The following is a 25146-nucleotide window of genomic DNA, read 5'->3' as shown; positions in this document are numbered from 1 at the left end:
GAGGGATTCGGTACTAATGAGGAGAGTCACTGTTGTTTTTGCTCCGGAATATTCATTCCGGGTTGAGAAGCCACGTCTGATCGAATGGATGTCTGTAAAAGTTGGACATGTGTTGGATGGCTGATTTTATCATGAGCATTTGGCTGAAGAGTAATAGTGTGTGTGTGAAGGAGGGAAACAAGCACCGATCACACAGACACAATTTCCTCAGCTCCTTTCTGACTAGCTGTGACCGATGCTTGTGTGTCACTTGCCTGCCTCTTCAGGGTCACTCTCCATGACCTCTGACCTTAAGGGTCAAAGTCGTATGATTTTTTTTTTCTGAGCCTTGTGTAAATTTGGGTGTGTTTATGGTTTGTGGAGTGCAAGTGTCCTACCTTACATCTACTTACATCTACTTTTAACTTCACACGATCCCTCTGTTGTGGGGATATGCCCTCACCAACCACTCACCAGATCACCTCAGACTTGTGCGACCAGAAGCAAAATCAAACAAACCCAATTGTCATTGCCTGGAGTTGTTGTGGCTGGAGGGAGCAACTTGCACACTATATGTAAGATTAGCATATGTCCTCAAAGGTTAGCATATTCTCTATAACATTAGCATGTGTTCTCTAACGCTAGCACGCTCCTGTCAACATTTGCGTGTGCACTAGCATGTTCCCATATCACGCTCCCATTAATGCTAGCAGGTTTGCACCTAATGCTAGAATAAGTCCCCTGATGCTCACATATGCCCTATAATGCTAGCATGCGCCCACTAACATGAACACATTTCCTCTGGCTAGCCTAAACCAAGTCCGCTAACAGCAGGCATAAATATTTCAGAAGACACTGGTAGTGGAAGCAATCCAAAAAAGCATTCCAAGTTTCTGTGTGTTTTGCTGGTAGGCACTCACAGAAATAGCCTGGGGAACAGCCCAAGAGAGACATAGGACGACAGGCTAACAGGGCTATGCGTGAAAGCCATCGCCGGACACAGCGGCCCCTCCACAACAGGAAGCGAGCGAGCAGAAATGACGTGCTTACTGCTGGCGCTCACGCAGATGCCGCGCGGCTCTCACACGGCCCTGCCGAATCCTGGACTGTCGGTGGCAGCACGCACGGCGGTCTGTCACGTGGTGTATCCCCCCCAGAGATCTGCTGGCAGAGAGGGGAGACTGCCACACATCTGTTCATTTGTTTTTGCAACTTCCAAATGTTGACTGGTGTTCATCTTCCTATCTTCCACTCTGTTACTTTTAAGAAAATGAAGCGATACGACAGGGCAATCGTCTCTCTCGCCCTCTCTCCCCTATTACCATTATTACACACCACAGTACTGATATACTAATATTTCTCTCTTTCACTCTCATACACACACAACAGCAATGATGCAGCAACTATCTCACATGTGTGCGCGCGCACGCACACACACACACACACACACACACACACAGCTCCACTAATATAGTAACCACCTCTCACACACACACACACACACACAGCTCCACTAATATAGTAACCACCTCACACACACACACACACACACACACACACACACACACACACATCCCAACAGGGAATAGGTAAGAACAGTAAAGCAGAAATGATTTACAGTTATGTGATCAGGATGGGGGAGAAATGAAGGAATGCTGTACGCAGTGGTACACACACACACACACACACACACACACAAAAACAGTACAGTAACCATCTCTCACACACACACGCACACACAAACAGTACAGTAATCATCTCTCACACACACACGCACACACAAACAGTACAGTAACCATCTCTCACCCACCCACCCACACCTCAACAGCACACACACACACACACAGGAAAGTAAAAAATCCCCCTCACCTCAACAGCATTTCTCTGAACACACACAGCCAATAAAAGAAACTAATCTCTTTCAGTATTACAGTACAGAATTAATGGGGGGATCAGACTATGGCTTATATATTTCTTTGTAATAAACGTCTGACAATATTCTACGGCACATTTCATTTGAAATATAACAGTGGCATCAACAGTTTAACAAACCCTCATCAATTATTGTAGACATTACTTATTCATGTACATGTGATGTCTGAAACATCTCTCTTTGCTTCACTCTCAAGAGCTTTCAAACACGTTATCGCTGTCCATGGTGCTACATCAGAACACAATCGTGCAAAAATAATGTTTTTCCTTTGAATTCACATTTCCAGGTTTTACTGTTTTTAAGAGTACCTTATTTATGCATACACTTTAAAAAATCTCTTAATTATTATGTTGTGAATTGTTGTGGTGTGTGCGTGTTTGTGATAAATGTGAGTGTTTAGAATCGGACACCCCAAAACACCCACAAACTCTGAGGAGAGAGGTCTGACTCACTGCAGATTAATATCAGTAGCCAAGCACATCCCAGTCCAGGATGATGAATGAGGTGTCTAGATAAAAAAATGAACGTTATTCCCACCTGAGAGACAATAATTCATTTTAATGTTCCCTATAACGCACACACACACACACAGATATGTGCACACAAATACCCACACACTCCAGAGCCAGCAATCACACTCATACTAATCCACAGCGCAAAACTGATTTACTGTCAAGTTTTGTTTTGTTTTTTTCTTAAATGCATTTTGAATGCAACTCCCTCAAAATCCCCGTTAGACCATCAAGAGAGGGGAACAGAAAACCAAAATGAGAGAGAAAGTGAGACACGAGAGAGTGTTCCCATCGGGACGTGTTAGCCCCTTAGTCCGGTGGGTCATGACCTCTCTGAATGTTCCGGGAGGCCCACAAGGCCCGTGCAGACAAGAGTAGGGCAGACACATGCGGAGGAAGAGAGCGCACACGGCCTGCCTCATCAGAACAGCTGGGGCAGAGGTTGCACCAAACTGCGTGTTTGTGTTTACGGTAAATATCAGCACAGCTGTGCGTCTGAGAAACAGAGGAGGCGACAGTGAGACACAGAGAGAGAAACGGAAACAAAGAGAGGGAGAAAAGGAAAAGGTGAGACGTGCGTGCGTGCGCGTAATTGTGTGTGAGAGAGAGAGCAAGTAAGAGATTGCTGGGTATTACCGAATGTGTGTGTGTGTGTGTGTGTGTACAGCAGGTGAAATAAGGAAAAAACAGGGAAACGTACTGAACACGCTTACTGAAATGTATTTAATACTTCATACAAAAGCCTTTGTTGGTGATGACAGCTTCAAGACACTTCCTGTATGGAGAAACTAGTCGCGTGCATTGCTCAGGTGTGATTTTGGCCCGTTCTTCCACACAAACACACTTCAAATCCTGAAAGTTCTGTGGACTCCTTCTATGAACTCTGAGCTTTAGTTCCTTCCATAGATGTTCGGTTGGGTTCAGGTCAGGTGATTGGCTGGGCCATTCTAGCAGCTTTATTTTCTTTCTCTGAAACCAATTGACAGTTTCCTTGGCTGTGTGTTTGGGATCATTGTCTTGCTGAAATGTCCACCCTCGTTTCATCTTCATCATCCTGGTAGATGGCAGCAGATTTTTTCAAGAATGTCTCTGTACATTTGTCCATTCATGCTTCCTTCAGTTATATGAAGCATGCCAGTGCCGTATGCTGACAAATAGCCCCACACCATGATGTTCCCACCTCTAAACTTCACTGTTGGTATGGTGTTTTTGGGGTGATATGCAGTGCCTTTTGACTTCCAAACATGGTGTGTATTATGGCATCCAAAGAGTTCAATTTTGGTCTCATCTGACCAGACTATATTCTCCCAGTATTTCACAGGCTTATCTAAATGTTGTTGAGCAAACCTTAAATGCGCTTCAACATGCTTTTTCCTCAGCAATGGAGTCTTGCGTGGTGAGCGTGCATACAAGCCATGGAGTTGGAGTGCATTACTTCTTGTTTTCTTTGAAACAATTGTACCTGCTGATTTCAGGTCTTTCTCCACAGGTGGTCCTTGGCTCTTGGACAACTCTTCTGATAATTCTTTTCACTCCTCTGTCTGAAATCTTGCAGGGAGCACCTGGTCGTGGCCGGTTTATGGTGAAATTATGTTCTTTCCACTTCCAGATTATGGCCCAGTGCTCACTGGAACCTTCAGTAGTTTAGAAATTCTTCTGTAACCAATGCCAGCAGTATGTTTTGCAACAATAAGGTTGCGAAGGTCTTAAGAGAGCTCACAGATTTTACCCATCATGAGATTTTTCTTGTGTGGCACCTTGGTAATGAGACACATTTTTATAGGCCATCAGTTAAACCATCTGATATTAAGTGGCAGGACTGCTTTCTAATGACTGATAGATTTCAGCTGGTGTCATGACTTTCCATGGCTTTTTGCACCTCTCTTTCTTCGTGTGTTCAATACTTTTTCCCTGTGTCATTTCAATTTATGGACATCTACGGTTTGATTTCTTTGCATGTGTGGATTGGATGGGTTGTTACTGATATCTGGTGAGAATTTCATGTCAATAGCACCTTTAGAAATACATTTACTTAGAAAATTGGTGACGTGTGCAATGCTTATTTCACCCACTGTATGTCCCTGTGCGCGCACAGGACCTATAGGGTAATGAGACTGAATACCGGCACCATGAAATGATATCCCATAATTAGCTGTCGACAGTGTGGGGACAGAGTGTCGTTAAGGTTACAGAAGAACGAGAAGAGAGATTAAGAAGTTTTTCACACTTTCAAATGGACCTCAGCCGTCTAACCTCATCAACCTTAAAACCAGACTATCCACTGTGTGTGTGTGTGGGTGTGCGTGTGGTTCACGTTAAATGACTGCGATATGGTGCAGCGAGTGTACGTTATGTAGAAGCTGTTCTGCTCACACCAACATTGTGTTTCTCCCACTCTCTCACATAGCTATTCTGGACGACGGTAGAACAGACGTGTGTGTGTTTGTGTGTGTGTGTGTGTGTGTGTGTGTGTGTGTGTGTGGGTCTGGCTGGAGAGATACGTTCCACTTATAGAAGCTGCATGATGCAGAGATAACATGTTTCCCACTTCAGACGATCAATGCTCTTTGAGGGAGTGTGGAGAAAGTGTTAGTCTCGTTTGGACCAAAGCTCTCGGCTTCACTGCAGATGGAGGCAGGGCTCTTCCTGTTTAAGCCAACCCTACCCTTCCAACTGTTAAGTAAAGTCCACTCCGGACACACCCGTGAAGGCCCCAGTTTCAATGAAGGTCCACTACCTGGCCTACCTCAGTGAAGGTCCACTACCTGTGCTACCGCAGTGGAGGTCCACTACCTGGCCTACCTCACTGTAGGTCCACTACCTGGCCTACCTCAGTGAAAGTCCACTACCTGGCCTACCTCAGTGGAGGTCCACTGCCTGGCCTACCTCAGTGGAGGTATAGTACCTGACCTACCTCAGTGGAGGTCCATTACCTGTGCTACCTCAGTGGAGGTCTACTACCGGTGCTACCTCAGTGGAGATCCACTACCTGGCCTACTTCATTGAAGGTCCAGTACCTGGCCTACCTCAGTGGAAGTCTAGTACCTGGCCTACCTCAGTGGAGGTCTACTACCTGGCTGACCGCAGTGGAGAGCATCAACCCTGCAGAGTTTACTGCCAATCCTAATCTAACACCTACATTGTGTCAGCGTGGTCTTAAGCACTAGGTACAGAGGGCTCAGGTAGACCAAGTCCCTGGTTCTCACCCACAGTCACACACGCTTTCCTTGACTTTTTTGGGCTTCTGGAGTTGCCGTAACTGCCGTAATGTCCCCAGAAGGGCATTAGATCACTGACACACCAGCTGATTTGATGTGGTTCATTCCAGAAGATGATACTGGCTGAGAACCTCATTACCTTCTTCTGTAATAGTCACATGGATATTAACGCCGATTTATCGTCAGGATTGCTTCTGACGACGATGATCCATGAAACCTCATCCTCGATTTTATCTGCCAAACGATGTATTGGCCAGACCCTAGGAGGCATTAAGCTTTATGTGTTGCTAGCAGAAGACCAGCAGAGGAAACATCACACATCTTTAACCTGTTTGCTCCAAACAGAAACAGCCATACATCCATCACTTATCCAGGAGCCACATCGAATGATTCCTTATGTGTCACTGTCTGTTTGGATGATGCATGTAGACGAAATGTGTTGATCAGCGTAGGTCAAATCTAGCCCAGATAATTCGCTGCTCAATCAGGCGCGAACGCACTGGCGCATCTGGCCGGAGCCAGCGAGAGGCGGCAGAGGATCGGGAACAGTGAGGGATTATGACTTACCCCAGCATGACCTCTGACCCCACACTGTTCTTCTGGATGACCTGACTGAAGGGGCAGAGAGTATACACATACCTGATAAAGGGACAGAGAGAGAGAGAGAAGGAGAAGGAGAAGGATTTGCACTTTTTTATGATATATGCAATTTTATTTGATATATGAACTGTATGACTGGTGAGGCTGTGAGCATTTAAAATACACACAATAACATTTAAATGGCCATAAAAATACCAAATCTAATGATATGGTCCCACATGACATCCACCCCTGCTGAAAAAGACGCAGCAACGTTTGTCCGTGGCATCCTCTCCACGCCTACTTCTGCTATTCCTTTACCCAAGTAATTACACCACCCGCCTGCTACAACCTCCCCATTGATTCTGCTATTCCTTTACCCAAGTAATTACACCACCCTCCTCACACATCTCCTTTGCTAAAACATATTATCTTGTTTTACCATCCTGTTAAAGCCTTAATAGCCGGTTAGCGGCCATTAATATTGTTACTGATGTGTAATTATCATCGTTATATTTATTTATTTCCGTTATTTTTAATAATTCCACTATTAGTACACGTTCTAAAAACGCTAGGCCATTTTTTTTTTTTTTTTCCAACTGTTGCAATTTCCAGTGGTCTGGAAATATTTTACTATAATGTTCATGCTCGTAAAGCCATCTCAACTTGACTTGAGACCGAGAGAGAGAGAGAGAGAGAGAGAGAGAGAGAGAGAGAGAGAGAGAGAGAGAGAGATGGAAGGAAGGCGCTGTGTGGAAAATGTGCAGTAAGAATTGGTGAATACAGATCAGAGTTCCTCCAGCAGTGGTGTGGAGTGAGACAAGGATGTAGCGTAAGTCCTACACTATTCTAACATGTACACACATGAAGAGCAACAGCACTGGACTAGTCTGACATCCTGGGCCCAACTTTACATGATGCTGACATCAGGTGCTTGCTGTCTTCTGATGACCATGTGCCTATCGCTCCTATAGCCGCACTGCCAGGGGTGGGCCCTACTGGAATGTCTGAGCAAACCAAGAATCCTGGTTTAACAGGAGCTCTGTGTACCTGGGCACAGAATAGAGCTCATCAGGAATGTTCAGCTCTGCAGTGAAGCCCCTTAGTGTAACAGCCAGAAGAGCTTTCCATAAGCTGTATGGACACGGGCCGATTTTAGATCTGAATTTTAAAAACTGGGGTAAACTCAATTGAAGTTTAGGAAAAAAACCTACTAGGAGTGCCTGCACTAACATACACAGAGCAGAACTGGGGCTCTACCCCCTACACATCCACATACAGCACAGAGCAATAAATATTGCCAAATCTCTCAATCAGGCCGAACCACATTCAGTAAAATACAATGTTCTTCCGGCCAGTCCCCTTCTGCTCAGAGTCCCTCCCCCACTGTTCAGAGCACCTCCCCTTCTGTTCAGAGTCCCTCCCTGACTGTTCAGAGCACCTCCCCCTCTGCTCAGAGTCCCTCCCCCACTGTTCAGAGCACCTCCCCTTCTGTTCAGAGTCCCTCCCTGACTGTTCAGAGCACCTCCCCCTCTGCTCAGAGTCCCTCCCCCACTGTTCAGAGCACCTCCCCTTCTGTTCAGAGTCCCTCCCCGACTGTTCAGAGCACCTCCCCCTCTGCTCAGAGTCCCTCCCCCACTGTTCAGAGCACCACCCCCTCTGCTCAGAGCACCTCCCCTTCTGTTCAGAGCACCTCCCCTTCTGTTCAGAGCACCTCCCCCTCTGCTCAGAGCACCTCCCCCTCTGCTCAGAGCACCTCCCCCTCTGCTCAGAGCACCTCCCCCCACTGTTCCACATTCCAACTGCTCAGCAGACAGGCCAACAGATCACACTACCAGATACAAGTAAAGTGCTGGCAATCACAGTAAAAAGAGCAGGTTGTGGTTATCACTGGGAGACTCCATCTAACTTCTACCCCATAGATGCCATCCTCTCCATTAGTTTATTAGCATGGAGGGTAAAAATAAGGAGGGGGCAGCAGTTCTGCGACACAGCGGCCGCGGGGAAGCGGGAGTGACTCCTCCGGTGACATTTAAACCAAATATCGAGCTCTTGGAACCACAAAGGAGGGTATGTCAGGCATAAAGACAGAGAACGAGGATCAGGGTTATAGGATGAAGGAAAGAGGGGGAGGGAGGGAGGGAGGGAGGGGGGGAGCGAGCGAGCGAGCGAGAGAAATAATGGATGAGTGCAAAGGAGGAAGAAAAGAGAGGATCAATCACAGTTGGAGGGACGGAAAGCAAGATGAAGGCCAAGAAAGAGAGAGTGACAGAGAGCAAATGTGTGCATTTGTATGTTGTGTGTGTGTGTGTGTGTGTGTGTGTGAGAGAGCGAGAGAGAGAGCGAGAGAGAGAGAGAGAGAAGGCCAAGGGGAGATGGAAAGAGGATTAATAGGAGTACTTCTTCACAGCCCTCTTTCCATCTCTTTCTTACACACACACACACACACACACACACACACACACACACACACACACACACACACACAGAGAGAAACTCCCCTTAGGCCAGTAGACCTTGACGTTTAACGCATATTGTCTTAAAGGCAAAGACACACACAGCACAGCCAGCCTCGCAATCACACAGACAGACCTTTTTGATATTTTAAGTCAGCAGAATGCTGGGAGCTTTCAGCCTTTTACTTAAGAGCATGTGGTAAGCAAACAAACAAGATGCTCCTAATCTCCTCAAATCCCCTTGACCCTGCAGAGGGGCCAGCCGAGTCCGCACGCATTCACACGCGCACACGCACACGCACACACACACGCACACACACACACACACACCTGCCCTAAACAACACCTCACCTAAACACCAGCAAATGCAAATCCTGAGCTAAATAACACTTCACCCAACACCAGCACACACACACCTGACCAAAAACAACACTTCACCCAACACCAGCACACACACACCTGACCTATAAACCAGCACATACACACCTGACCTTATCTAAACAATGGCAGATACATACATAGACACAACATCTCACCTAAACACCGACACACACAGACCCACCCTGAACAACACGTCACCTAAACAATGGCAGATACACACCTGACCTTAGCAACTTTCAAGATTAATAAACACATTTTTCAAGAAATGTACTTCAGAGTTGCGTCGTTCAGCTGTTACGCTGCTCTGTTACTCTGTTACATCATTCTGCACGAGGCCCAATTTCTCATGCCATGTGTCTAAAATGGATGACGGCTGAGTGATGTTGCGGATAAGGCGCTCGCTCACCAACCACCCTGAACTCTTCCCGCCAAGGACACAGAGCTGCATCCGTAAACCCCGGTTTAAAGTGCCAGTACGGCGTTCACCAAAAACTAATGAAGGCTTCACATTGTCACTTCATTCATTACAAGCATGGCGGTTCAACAAAGACACAGACTCCCGTGAACCCAAGAACAGATGGCAACCCATCAGCAAGTGTTGTGTGTTTGTGTTTGTGAGTAGAGCGTGTGTGAGTGTGTGTGACTTGTGACCAGAATCATCTGTTGTGACCTGTACCGAGGAAAGCCGGTCTCTGCGTCTGACCCTTTCATCGTGTTGTGTATCATAGTGTGTATGTACGTGCACGTTCGCAGTGTTTGCTCATCACCCGCTCAACCTTGAGAGATGACAAAGCACAAATGGGCCCACGAGCTGTTTAACAACAATAGAAGCAACAGAACCTGCGTAAACAGCTTCAGGTGGACATGTGAAGAAGAAAGGTGTGTGTCTGTTTGTTACTGTGTATGAGGGTTAATGGAGAGAGTGTGTGTGTGTGTGTGTGTGAGTCTGTTGGGTGGAAGGTATATGGCTTATGTCTGAGTATGTGGATCTGCCTGTCTGTGAGGCAACGTGAGGGATACGGTGGGGATGGGTGTGTGTGTGTGTGTGTGTGCATATGTTTGTGTGTGCATGCACGTGTGTATATATTTGTGTGTATGTGTGTGCATATTTATGTATGTGTGTGCATGCATGTCAATGTGTGTGTGTCTGTCTGTGTGTGTGTGTGTGTGTGTGCATATGTTTGTGTGTGCATGCACGTGTGTATATATTTGTGTGTGTGTATGTTTGTGCATATTTATGTATGTGTGTGCATGCATGTCAATGTATGTGTGTCTGTCTGTGTGTGTGTGTGTGTGTGTGTCTATGTGTATGTGTATGCGTATGTGTGTGTGTTGTTTTCTCTCTGCTCAGAGTTGGAGATTTTCAAAAAGGTCAAATGAACAAGAGCCTCCATTTCCTCTTCTCCCTTCAGGGAATAAAAGAACAGAAATGACAAAGAATAAGAAAAGAGAGAAGGGAAAAAAAGAGAGAGAGAGAGAGAGAGAGAGAGAGGGAGAACGTGAGAGTGTGTGTGTGTGTGTGTGTGTGTGGGAGAGAGAGAGAGAAAACAGAGCTGATGAACAGAGAATGAGGTCCGAGAGACACTCGAGGCATGAACGGAGCACAACGGGCAGGTAAGCGGCGTGGAGGGGGCGGGGCTAGCACGTGCTTCCTGCCTCCTCTGAAGCCAGTCACCACGTCTTTCCCAACTGCTAGCACGAACTTCACTGGTCAGCCGAACACGCCTAGGAGCACGTGCGATTGGCTACCCTCGCGCTGAGCGTCATCCCTGTCCAATCAGAGAGGAGAGAAGCATCCCCAGTGTGCCACGGCGAAACCAGACCAGATTAGAGAGGAATTATGGGGCAAAGGATGGAGCTGCCCTGAGAATGAGACCCAGGAGAGGGGAGGGGAGGAGAGGGGAGGGGAGGAGACCCTTGGTTTATATGTAAGACAAAAAAACCTCTAAAACCTCTGAAAGAGCAGACCGAGGTAAAAGTCTCTGAGATCTACATATCCATCTACACATCCATCTGTAGGCAGAAACCAAAACAACACAAAACTCACAAGAAAACAAACAAACAAAAAAAAAAACAGATTTGTTTCGCAAAGTGTAGTATAATGTTTAAGCATCAGTACACAAAGCAAATCACCCTCTCTCAGAGAAGAAGACAAAGTTTCCACACGTTACCAAGACGGCTGAAAGCCACTTTAGAAAAGCAGACATCCTTAATTATTCCGATTTTGACAAAGACCCAAACATTGACCTTTGGAAGTAATGAACTGCTTGAGTGACTCATTAAACTGAAGGCTGAATTACAGGCATTAATCCCGCAAATGTCCTCCTGCCACATCCATCATCATCTGAAAAGCCAGCCAGTGGGACTGTGTGTGTGTGTGTGTGTGCGCACTACATCACTGTACGACCACACACACACACACAGGAACATGCACGCACGTGCTGACCTAATCTGACAATTTCTCCCTTCTCCCGATATTAACAAATTCTTCGCGTGTGTTAAACACGTTGCGACCAGACCTACCCTTCTCTGCGGTAACTATCTGTGACATTAGTGTACACGTCCTCATTATAATCCTAAACGAATTCACTCTTTACCTTCACTCCCTTTCCGACCTATTAAACAAAGTCTTTACGATTAGGTGTGAACCCTCTGATCCACTCCGACCGCCTGTTTTCTCCCCGTAGCTTGTTGGCACATTAGCACTACGTCTCATCACGTGGGAGGAGCTTCTGTAGCCACTGACCAATGTGTAGGCTCGCTATCTACCCAGACCTCGTGAAGCTGGGGGTGGGGGATGCCCTCAGCATCACCAAAGGGGCAGCACCCTAGAGAGGATGGCGGGGGGGGAGAGAGGCAAGGAGAGTAGCGAGTATGCACACAGAGCCGTTATTCCCGCCTGGAAGACACAAATTGTTTACTGGCTTTATTAATTCGGCTATTTAACTATTTACCTTCAGCTGTCGTGGCGCCCGGGACAGATGAATAACGGGTGTGATCTTTTTGTGTGTGTGTGTGTGTGTGTGTGTGTGTGTGTGTGTGTGAGCGGGCGTGCAGCAGCCGTAACTCCCCAGACTGTTCGCGGAGGTCTGGCGGCAGGTCTCAGACGCTGCTAGCTGCAGCCGCACCCGGCGGGTCTGGTTAATAACGCGTCACCATCCACAAAACGAAGCCAACGCACCGAGCAGACAAACGACGCCTTGGCCTTATGTTCTAAGATGCATGTAGAAACACACACAGTTCATCTTGTTTTCCTTTGTGTTTAACTTAAAAACCGTAAAACTGACTCCCAACGCAGTATTTACAGAGCTGCTCTCTGATTAATATCAGTAAAAGGTTTTTTATTTATCGGAGCACGGCACTGCAGTCTGAAACACAGTTACAACTTTAACAGCCACAGTTACGCTTGAATCACTTCAAAACAGCAAAATAAAAGCAGAATAAACAAAGAATAATAAATAAATAGCTTCACTAATGATCATAATAATATTAAACATTATATTTATTATATAATATAAAATAATAAATAAATAGCTTCACTTTCAAACATGAAATCATTGTTAAAAACGGACCCAAACGTCTTTTGATACACAAGCCTAAGTTTCACCCAACCCCCGATAACAGTAATGTATGTCAGATGAGTGACGTGGTTTCAGGACCAAGACAGGCTTTTCTGACGTGCGCTTAATGCCGTCTGTCACGCTGCTGGCTCCTCAGCCAGAAACTTGTTGAAAGTTTAGTTAGCAGACAGAAGCGTAAACTTTGGCCGTCTCTCGGCGACGCTGCCGCTCTCCCTAACCCCCGTCTCCTGCTCTCGCTCTCTGTAGCTGCGATGGCTCTGATGTCTCCTGCTTCGGGCACTCCTTCAGAGAACGAAACGGTCGCTTAGAGCAGGGACCCCTCAGAGACCCCCGCCGGCTTTTCCTCCAACCGCGTGCGCGCATGCGCCTTTCTTTCCCATTTTCTCACCTGCGGAATGCCCCCGACGTTTCCCGAGGTGGGGCGGGGCAGCCGCTCGTGGCTCGTGGCTCGGTGCTCTCTGGGTGGAGGCTGTGACCTTTAATGGCCCCTGCGGCCTTAGCGCCAGGGAGGTCCGCCCAGCGGGCACCGTGTAACGGCAGTTAAGGATGGAGAAGCGTTAACTGGCTGAGAGGGAGACAGTAGCAGCTGAGCTCACTCCGCGACTACCTGGATCGCCACCGCAGTTCAGTTGGTCTGATTGGATTTGGAACGAAGTGCAGCACTGGAGAGATTTCTTTTTTTTTTGCTGCTCACCCAAGTTTTAACTTTCAACAAAAACAGAAAGGAACTTATACTGAGGGGTTTAGATGTTACATCTGAGCAGGAGTGTGTGTGTGTGTGTGTGTTTGTGTGTGTGAGCAACGGTTCCTTAGGTCAGGGACACACAGTGTGCTCAATCATACACCAATGCACCAATACACCAAAGAGGACAGAAACTCACCAATGAAAAAAAGTAGTCACTCATACAGGAAGTACTAATACAAGAATACTTATACTAATAAAGTAGTACTCACTCATACAAGTGGTAGTCACATACACGAAGTACTTATACAAGACTCATACAGGAAGTACTTATAGCAGAAGTAGTCACTCATACAGGAAGTACTTATAGCAGAAGTAGTCACCCATACAGGAAGTACTTATAGCAGAAGTAGTCACCCATACAGGAAGTACTTATAGCAGAAGTAGTCACCCATACAGGAAGTACTTATAGCAGAAGTAGTCACTCATACAGGAAGTACTTATAGCAGAAGTAGTCACCCATACAGGAAGTACTCACTCGTATACTGCCAGCTGCAGACAGTGACTCAGCAGGAACATAAACTCTCGCTCTGGACCGTAGTCGATGGCCAGTTTCTCTGTCAGCTCCCTGCCACAAACACAATCCATGGAGGAATATTAATATTAACAACAAACAAGGCTAACAACAACAACAACAAACAACCAGAAATAACTCTGGTTCCGTTCACTAACTATCCTGAGGCCACAAGCACTTCTGGAGTCGAACGATGCAAAATATGTGAACAGAAACAAATGCGGGTGACCAGAATCGTTGGTTTGGCATGGCAGGGACATGTGAGCCTGCTGCTCTGTACTGGCACACACGGGATCAGAGAGAATTATGGGAGGGAGACGGGAGTAACATGGGAATGGGACACCCCCGCTACTAATACTAATCACTGATAATACTATATTTATAGCAGTATGACTAAAACCCGATGGCTAATATCTGGATTCATGCTAGTGCTTCTTCTACTATTGCTACTGCCTGTGAATACTAAAGCTTGTACTGGAGCTACTACAACTAAAATAGTACTGATGCTGTTACTTTAAGTACATTATGAATATTATTATGAATAATATTGCTAGTACATCTGGTAGTGCTATTATTCTTATTATAAATAATAATAGTAATCATAGATTCACACTATGAATCACAGTAATCGTAGTAATTATAATCAGGTCGGTGGCTTGCGTCATGCTCAAAGTATTTACACATGTACAGTCCTTTCAGAGGCATGAGAAATTAATACACACACACACACACATGCATGTTACACAGTAAAGTAAGGAGTTCCTTGGAATATTTGTACCCTGCCACGCATGCACATGTGAGGAAGTGAGCACACACACATACACACACACACACAGACCTTCAAAGAAGTGCAATATCGGAGCAGACGTGCAGTAATGAGGAGTCTGTGTGCTTGCAGGTTACAGCTTGTCTGTTACACTGTTACAGTCAACAATTTCTCACACAGTCACAGCATGCATGAACAGTATGCACAGTTTCTTTAATTATCCTTGAGTTATAATGATGCTAGACAAGCAACAGAAATTAAATGTTTCCCCATGGATTGTGTTGTGTGTGTGCTTGCGCACGTTCATATGGCTCATCTTGTGGCTGCATTCTCAGCAGAAGACTACTGTTGGGGGGCGGGGCTTGAGGGTGGGAGGCTGCTGGGGGCGGGGCTTGAGGGTGGGAGGCTGTTGGGGGGCGGGGCCTGAGGGTGGGCGGCTGCTGGGGGGCGGAGCTGAGAGTGGGAGGCTGCATGAAGGCCTGAGCACCGAAGTTAGCATGTATACTGGTTCATTAAAATGCAGCCCGTGTGTCTGACTCCACCAAGTCATTACTGTATATCCACTTAAGTGTGAGTGTGAGTGTGTGTGTGTGTGTGTGTGTGTGTGTGTGTGTGTGTGTGAGTAAGAGAGAGAGAGAGAGAGAGAGAAGCCATTTTAAGCCTGGTTATGTGCGATAGCATGCAAAGTAGTTAGAATGCAAAAGGTGAAGGCAGATGGAGAGAGGAAGAAAGAGATGGAAAAGAGAGAGCGAGAGAAAGAGAGAGAGAGGAAAAAAACAGAGAGAAAATGACAAATGCACTCCATTATCTTTATTAGTACGCACGACCATATATATTGTATAATAAGGATTTCTTGTATGCAGCTGAACCTCCATAGAATTACAGTAGACCTGGACGGCAGGCACCGAAACAAATCCTCCAGGGAGGGAGCTGGAGATACTGCTGTGGTGAAGGAGCTTCTCTGTGGCCAGAAAGTGCATGGTGGTATGGTTGGGATGTGTGGTATGGTTTTGTTAGGACACATCTTCCATAGCCAGTGTCATTAGCAAACGCTGTTTCTTGCATCGATCGAGTGCAGCCGATTACATTTGTAACGTTTTAGCTTTGGTTTTGTTGGTTGGCTTCCATCCCAAAATTATATTAGTAAAAAGCAGACGCCCAAACTACTGTATCCTCTATAGCAAGGAGATGAACTGTGTCATGCCTTTTTAAGACACTGGACACTGTCAAACTGTGTGTGTGTGTGTGTGTGTGTGTCTGTGTGTGTACATAACAGGCCTACCTGATCTCGGATTGAACTGTGTCGTACGCCTCTTCAACCTTCTGGAGTTCTTCACCAGCACTTTCTACAGCTAAAAAGCAAGAGAGAGAGAAACACGGGGAAAGAGCCGAGTGACTAAGTTGAAGTAAAAGGTCACACTTGTATAGATCTGTGTCAGGCGTGTGCTCAGTAAACATTTAGAGTGTTTAATATTCGTCACTCTGTATCAGTCTCATCCTTCTGTCTCCCGAGACGCAGATCATAAAACACAACATCTGCTAGGGCTGCAAGGTGGAATGAGAGAGAGAGAGAGAGAGAGAGAGAGAAAAAGAAAGAGAGAGAGAGGCAGGGGGAGCGAGGGAGGGAGGGAGGGAGAGAGAGGGAGAGTGGGAGAGGGTGAGAGAGAAAGTGAAGAACAGAAAAGAGAGGAGAAAGTGCAAGCAAGAGCATGAGAGAGAGAGAGAGAGAGAGAGAGAGAGAGAGAGAATGAGTGGGAGAGAGGGACAAAAAGAGAGAAAGAGAGAATGTGATGTCCTAATTACACGTTTACCAAAAAAAACAACAACAGAGAACCTCCCACCTGTTTACAAACAACAACAGCTAAAAAAACCAATCAACATAAACCCAAACCCTCTATGTAGAATGAATAACAGCACACAACGAACACTTCAAAGTACGCAAACGAAATAAACTCATTAAACGATATAAAACCTTGTTTTCTTTCTTCTCCTTGTGTCACAGGACAAAGCAGTAACGCGTCGTCTCCGAGTGCTTTGTTAGTTCGACGTTAGTCGCCTACGTGGAACGGAACTAATTCAGGTGGCAAAAAGTGTCGTCGGTGCGCTTGGTCTCCGTGGCTCACACCTCGCCTGTGCTTTAGCAGCCAGTCTCCGAGCTGTTATCCCTGTTCAAACTCGGCCATCCGCCTACCGGCTCTTCCCTCAAGCCAAACAATACCACTCTAGACTTCCTATTCAGAGCGTCTCTGTTCTGCTGTGAGTCACCCCCCCCTCCCCTTTATCCACAGCCGGTAATGGTTCCTAAGCAGGAGCGTGATGGGAAGACGGCCGCCGTCCTGGTGGTGTTTGGGAAGTGCCGGCGAGTCCGTGGTATCTCGCTGCTCCGCAGGTGCGCAGATCCGACTGGCCACAATCGAATCGGGGTGGCTCGTCTCCATCCTCGGATAAGGTGATGGAGGAAGGGGTCAAGGGCGCTCTTTTATAGGAGGTCTTTGAAAACACTTTGGAGAACATTACTGTGAGACGAAAGCAATGGAAATGAAAATGTAAAAAATGGACAGTTTAATAAAAGGTGTTCAGAAAGGTGAGGAGTGTTTATAATGGTGAGTGGAGTGTTTATAAAGGTGAGAGGAGTGTTCATAAAGTTGACAAAAGTGTTCATAAAGGTGAGAGGAGTGTTTATAAAGGTGAGTGGAGTGTTCATAAAGGTGAGAGGAGTGTTCATAAAGGTGAGTGGAGTGTTCATAAAGGTGAGAGGAGTGTTCATAAAGGTGAGTGGAGTGTTCATAAAGGTGAGAGGGGTGTTCATAAAGGCAAGAGGAGTGTTCCTAAAGGGAGTGTTCATAAAGGTGAGAGGAGTATCTATAAAGGTGAGAGGAGTGTTCATAAAGGTGAGAGGAGTATCTATAAAGGTGAGAGGAGTATCTATAAAGGTGAGAGGAGTATCTATAAAGGTGAGAGGAGTGTTCATAAAGGTGAGAGGGGTGTTCATAAAGGTGCGAGGAGTGTCTATAAAGGTGAGAGGAGTGTTCATAAAGGTGCGAGGAGTGTCTATAAAGGTGAGAGGAGTGTTCATAAAGGTGCGAGGAGTGTTCATAAAGGTGCGAGGAGTGTCTATAAAGGTGAGAGGAGTGTCTATAAAGGTGAGAGGAGTGTCTATAAAGGTGAGAGGAGTGTTCATAAAGGTGCGAGGAGTGTCTATAAAGGTGAGAGGAGTGTTCATAAAGGTGAGAGGAGTGTCTATAAAGGTGAGAGGAGTGTTCATAAAGGTGCGAGGAGTGTCTATAAAGGTGAGAGGAGTGTTCATAAAGGTGCGAGGAGTGTCTATAAAGGTGAGAGGAGTGTTCATAAAGGTGCGAGGAGTGTCTATAAAGGCGAGAGGGGTGTTCATAAAGGCGAGAGGAGTGTTCATAAAGGCGAGAGGAGTGTTCATAAAGGTGAGAGGAATGTTCATAAAGGTGCGAGGAGTGTTTATAAAGGTGCGAGGAGTGTTTATAAAGGTGAGAGGAGTGTTCATAAAGGTGCGAGGAGTGTCTATAAAGGTGAGAGGAGTGTTCATAAAGGCGAGAGGAGTGTTCATAAAGGCGAGAGGAGTGTTCATAAAGGTGAGAGGAGTGTTCATAAAGGTGCGAGGAGTGTCTATAAAGGTGAGAGGAGTGTTCATAAAGGTGAGAGGAGTGTTCATAAAGGTGAGAGGGGTGTTCATAAAGGTGAGAGGAGTGTTCATAAAGGTGAGAGGAGTATCTATAAAGGTGAGAGGGGTGTTCATAAAGGTGAGAGGAGTGTTCATAAAGGTGAGAGGAGTGTTCATAAAGGCGAGAGGAATAAAAGAGAGAGGGGAGTGGTGACAACTCCCCGGAGGAGCCAAAGTGCATGAGTGCTAAAGTCTGCAGGAAGGACTAACGTTTCAGTGCTGTGGGGGGAGAAGTCCTGTAAGCCTGCCAAACACACACACACACACACACACACACACACACACACACACACACACACACACACACACGAGACCAACATATACAAACACACACACACACACACACACACACACACACACACACACGAGACCAACATATACAAACACACACACACACACACACACGAGACCAACATATACAAACACACACACACACGAGACCAACATATACAAACACACACACACACACACACACACGAGACCAACATATACAAACACACACACACACACACACACGAGACCAACATATACAAACACACACACACACACACACACACACACACACACACGAGACCAACATATACAAACACACCACATACTAAGTGGATCAAAGTCCTGCCACTCACACATTTAAGCATACCACACATACCCTCAACATTAATATGTACTCACAGAGGCCAAAGGTGAAAGGGTCACAGGCTGTCTGACACTACGCATAGCAGTGCCGCGCCCTACTGGTTTTGTCGGAACTCGGCGCGTAATTAAGACCAAAGGCCCAGAGAGGCTCCCGGTGGGAAGCTGTGAAGCCCAGCGCTCATGTTCTGAGCTGGCCCACTGCTGTGTGGAGAGAATGCCAAAATAAGCCCCAAAGCCTGGTGCTGGACTTAGGCTCCAACTCCACAGCGGCAACATTCCTCAGAAATATTCTTCTGTGTGCTAGCTTATGTTTTGCATGTGTTCATGCCTTTTTTTTTTTTTTTTTTTTCGAGCGAATACAGACTATTGCAAACCCAACCACTGAATGGTCAGTCGTGATGCATGTGTGTGTCTGTTTATGTGACAGTATTATCCAATTAAAAGAACTACTAAAAGTAGGCTTCCACCTTTTTCATGATCAGATTAATTTCACAACTGGCATATTCAGGAACATGAACCAGGTTTAAAAACAGAGGAAATGTCAGCAGAGGTAGTTCACAGTATATAAGAACTATGAACAGTATATTACAGATCAAAGTTGACTTACTTCAGCACACTGGACAGCGCCACAGCACGAGCTTGTTTCAGCACCGCCTCATCTTATATTTCAGAACCATGGACATTGTCACAGTAGTGTATTTACACCTGGTTCTGGTCCATCTTAAATCTTGGAGAGGTTCAGCCAATGTGCCACTAGAAATGCTAAGCCCCCCAGGAGAAATGCCGCACAGGGGAACTGCCCACCCCCAGAAGAATTGCAAAAATGAAAAAGAACCATTCATTAACACGTGCCCTAAATGCAGCATTGTGTGATGCAAATGTCATTTTTAGTTTGCTCTTTAAATAACGTTACATTAGCATTTGTTCATAGATCATCAGGGTTTTCAGACAATTGTAAGAGACACTCGATTATGCATTTTCTTTACTTTTATGTTGAAATGACAGTCTTCGGAAACATGCTCTTTTTCATACATAGTGCGTCACAAACTGCAAGGCAGAGCAGAGCAACAGTCAACAGCACAGGCGTCAATAGAGATTTGTGAACGGGGGCTGCAGCTCTCCAGGGGCCATCCATAAACACCTGCTTGAAATGTCACATTGTTTAATGCAGAAGTGGTTCATAGTTTGCTTTCTGAGTAATGTTGCATTAGCATTTGTTAATCAGTCCTCAGGGTTCCTCTGTCAATTTAATTTCAATTGCAACAGAGATTCAGATTACGCATTTCCTTTAAGTTTATGTCAAGGTTATAGTTTCAGCAACATTCTCCCGACACAGCGATCCTCTGTCTCACATATGGCGTGACATAAACCAGTTGAAATTGTAGCACAGCGGCACAGAGCGATCAGTAATAGTGTCACATATTGCCCATACATTAAATCTTTCAGACTCAAATTATCGTTCAGGTTTCGGGGCTGCTGTACAGCAGCAGACACTCTCCCAGGTCCTAGTGCCCTGAATTTGGAGGCACGATGGCATGGTTGAATAAGATGTCTAAGAATTAATAAGAACTTTTGATGATTTAAACCCATACTGCATGCTTTTTCTGGGGGGGTTAAAGAACCTAAGGCCTAACAAAGCCCATAGCACTGCACAAATTAGTGTCTGACTTCCTGCAAAATACCCAATACTTCATCTAACGATATTCTTGTAATGTCTTTATAATTAGGACTGGCGTCTACATGACTGCATGTGACTACCCTACTATAACAGTTTATTTGGTGCAGTTTTAATGATTATTTTTATTAACTCTGTCACAGAGTCAGAAGTTTCAACAAATGCATTTTTTACAAACCTTAAATGATAGAACTGCACTGAATTTGAAGTAAATGCAAATGATCCCATTATCAATTACTTCATAATGCAATGATGCAAATTTACTAAATGCAAATGATACCATTATCAAATTCTAAATTATATTCTCAGAATTAATATTGTCTTCCTTAAATAAACATACAAATCATTTAACAACCACTCACATAATAAATGAGTAATTTCAGAAGACCATATTTCCTGGCACTGTGAATGTTAAAACGGTAACTTCTGTTCATATATTAGGACCTAGGAAGTAAGCAATTAGTGTCCAATTAGTATTATCCCTGCCATTTCTCATTTAGAAATGAGAGATATTTGCTGAACAACTGAAGGTCTATAGTACCCCATGCAGTTTGGATTTAGAATAAAATCATCAGACTGAAATAGCACGCTGTTATTTTACTAAAGTTCTCAAGACAAATCTGCTTTTTTTTTTTGGTTGGATAAATCTTCTTTGACCTGCATAATGCTTTTAAAATTAATTGTTAATTGTTAATCATCCAGGTTAGCTCAAAAGACACTTTCTATGGATATACAAAACTAGATAACATATCTTTCAACGCTGGCACTACTGGGTTTCATGTTAAGACGACTGTTTATTGATAGTCATATTCATATATTAATGATTATACAGGGAACTGGTTTGGAGATTCAGGTGTGTGCTGGTACTGGAGCTTATGGCTTTGATTCAGGTTTAACCTTGCAACAGCCCCCCATGTATGTCACTCTTTCACAAAAAGATTACACTTGAGATTTTGTTGTTAAATGGTTTAAAAATAGCTCAAATATTTGGGGGTTCAACTCTTAAGTTTCAAGAAACATTAAAAAATGAGTAACACATTAAAATATAATGTGGCTAATGTTAGAAACTCCCATGCAGGGTGAACATTCGTGCAGGGTGCCATGTAGGCTCTGAACATATGGATACACTATAAAATATACTGCACACTAACCTGAAAACCTGAAAATGTGAAGCTAAAAAGTGGATTTTAAGTAACAACTTAAGTTTGCATTAACATAATTAGACTAAATATTAAATGCCTTTATGAGATTGCATATTTTTCAGGTGATAATTGATGGGTATATATTTAATTTGGATTGTGTGGGTTTATTGGGTTTGGGATCTGGGTTGTACTGACTGTATTTATGGTTTCAGTTATATGCCTGCCCGTCCTGAGACCCTGGTGCAAAGCATCCCCTCATTTGAGATGAATGTTTTTTACAGGGTCCCTGATCAAATTAAACACAACAAACAAACAAAATAGCAAAATTCTAGCAGTGGTTCTATTCAGCTAACAGCTATGTGAGTAATCAGTCAGTAGTGGGAGGAGCCAGCCAGCTGCATGGGCTGAGTGGTTGGCTTAGCTGCTGTGTGGCTACACAGATATGTGCTATGCTATCAGCTAAATGACTATGGCAGCAGTAACGTGTCTCATCACCACTGTGACAGCCAGTGAGTCAATCCCACATCATTGAGGCAACCCCACAATATACCAAGACCAGAGAAAGCGAGGTGGGGGAGACGGAGAGAGAGAGAGAGAGAGAGAGAGAGAGAGCTCCATCTCTGACTGAAGGGAGCAAGTGAGAGTAGCTTTAAGTAGCAGAAAGACAGACAAAGAGAAAGAGGAAGAGAAAGTGAGAAAGATGGAGAGAAAGGTGTGAAGCCTGAGGCTGCTGTTGCCACCTCTGTGAGACCACACACACACACTCCAGTACACACACACACACTCCAGTACACACACACTCACTCCAGTACACACACACACACACACACACACACACACTCACTCCAGTACACACACATACACACACTCACTCCAGTACACACACATACATACACACACACACACACACTCCAGTACACACACACACACACACACTCCAGTACACACTCCAGTACACACACACACACACACACACACACACACACACACACCCCAGTACACACACACACACACACACACACACTCCAGTACACACACACACACTCACACACACTCCAGTACACACACACACACACACACGCACACACACACACTCCAGTACACACACACACACAAATACACACACACAAACACCACACAAATACACATACCCCACTTATCACACAAACACACAAAGCCCATCACACACACCACACTCATCACATGCACCACTCATTATATACACACACACACACACACACACACACAAACACCACACAAATACACACACACACATTCCACTTATCACACAAACACAAAGCCCATCACACACACACCACACTCATCACATGCACCACACACACACACACACATTACACATACACACACTTATTTCCATCTACTCTGCCAAACAGATGTTGATAAAAGCTTGCATGTGCTGATGTGACACATGACACTTCATGACCCAACACCCTATACACCCTATACATGCGCACAACCACACACCCAAATATTCACACCAACAGCCATTCACAAAGTGTTCATTCACAAGTGTGAATTCATGCACATGAAAACTCACAAACAGAGCGCATGACGAAGACCCACACCACACAGAAACACTGCAAAACTGCCCAAACACATTCCAGCCATCTTTACACTGATGTTTTTGGTTCTGGCCTGTTTTACCCTGAGGCCTCACAACCAGTCTGGTTTGGGTCCAGTTTTGAAGTCCACGTTCACGCCAATATTTCCACCTGCGGTTAATCCATATTTGTCCGTCTACATCAGCGTAGAACACAGGTGTCTGGAGCGCTGCGGTGTAGACAGGAAACCCGCACAAACGCGAAGAGGGTGAGTTAATGCCACAGCACTTGTTGCTATGACGACAGCTCCTCTAAGATGAGCATTCATCTGCGATTTCTCCAGCGCACGTCTATTCTAATTTGCATATGCACATGTTTACGCATCCGAAAGCGGTAATTTGCGGCAGCCCCCAGACAGGGCTGTTTACGAGGGCAAGGTGGAAGGCCTGACATGTTAACGAGAAATGAAGGGGGCGTAGACTTACCCGCAACTTACCCCCAACTTACCCCAATGAGGAGAAAGTCATGGGTCTGCATGTGCTATCCATAGACAAGTAAGGCCCTTTAAATATCTCTCTCACACACACACACACACACACACACACACACACACACACACACACACACACAGAGATCAGTTTAGTGTCCAGCACAGCTACGTGTTAATTATAATGAGTGTTGGCAGTTGACCAGGGTGAAGTGACTGCAGCGAGCGTCACTGGGTCCTCACTCACACACCGCAGCGTCACTGGGTCCTCACATACACACACTGCAGCTTCACTGGGTCCTCACATACACACACCGCAGCGTCACTGGGTCCTCACATACACACACTGCAGCTTCACTGGGTCCTCACATACACACACCGCAGTGTCACTGGGTCCTCACTTACACACACCGCAGCGTCACTGGGTCCTCACATACACACACCGCAGCGTCACTGGGTCCTCACATACACACACCGCAGCGTCACTGGGTCCTCACATACACACACCGCAGCGTCACTGGGTCCTCACGAACACACACCGCAGCGTCACTGGGTCCTCACATACACACACCGCAGCGTCACTGGGTCCTCACATACACACACCGCAGCGTCACTGGGTCCTCACATACACACACCGCAGCGTCACTGGGTCCTCACATACACACACCGCAGCGTCACTGGGTCCTCACATACACACACCGCAGCGTCACTGGGTCCTCACATACACACACCGCAGCGTCACTGGGTCCTCACGAACACACACCGCAGCGTCACTGGGTCCTCACTTACACACACCGCAGCGTCACTGGGTCCTCACATACACACACCGCAGCGTCACTGGGTCCTCACATACACACACCGCAGCGTCACTGGGTCCTCACGAACACACACCGCAGCGTCACTGGGTCCTCACATACACACACCGCAGCGTCACTGGGTCCTCACATACACACACCGCAGCGTCACTGGGTCCTCACATACACACACCGCAGCGTCACTGGGTCCTCACATACACACACCGCAGCGTCACTGGGTCCTCACATACACACACCGCAGCGTCACTGGGTCCTCACATACACACACCGCAGCGTCACTGGGTCCTCACGAACACACACCGCAGCGTCACTGGGTCCTCACATACACACACCGCAGCGTCACTGGGTCCTCACATACACACACCGCAGCGTCACTGGGTCCTCACATACACACACCGCAGCGTCACTGGGTCCTCACATACACACACCGCAGCGTCACTGGGTCCTCACATACACACACCGCAGCGTCACTGG

The 25146-nt window shown here is 45.9% G+C and overlaps 1 protein-coding gene across 4 annotated transcripts in view; it reads right to left on the bottom strand.

Moving 5' to 3' along the window:
• Positions 1–25146, bottom strand: part of LOC113585882 (glucosidase 2 subunit beta-like) — a 92642-nt gene that overhangs the window by 11359 nt on the left and 56137 nt on the right. For 2 of the 4 annotated variants that reach the window (XM_081714638.1, XM_035530072.2), the window contains 4 exons: positions 15944–16013; positions 13860–13949; positions 6210–6281; positions 1030–1140 (listed from right to left, as the gene is read on the bottom strand). In XM_081714638.1, coding sequence (XP_081570764.1) covers positions 1030–1140; positions 6210–6281; positions 13860–13949; positions 15944–16013 — 343 coding nt within the window. The remainder of the gene's footprint in view (positions 1–1029; positions 1141–6209; positions 6282–13859; positions 13950–15943; positions 16014–25146) is intronic. The other 2 variants (XM_035530074.2, XM_035530075.2) reach the window with 2 other exon arrangements.

This window comes from Electrophorus electricus, chromosome 5 (assembly GCF_041902795.1).
Source record: "Electrophorus electricus isolate QZ-2024a chromosome 5, ASM4190279v1, whole genome shotgun sequence".
In the NCBI taxonomy this organism is placed as follows: Eukaryota; Metazoa; Chordata; class Actinopteri; order Gymnotiformes; family Gymnotidae; genus Electrophorus; species Electrophorus electricus.
The sequence above is the reverse complement of the archived record's forward strand: the minus strand, read 5'-3'. Positions and strand labels throughout refer to the sequence as shown.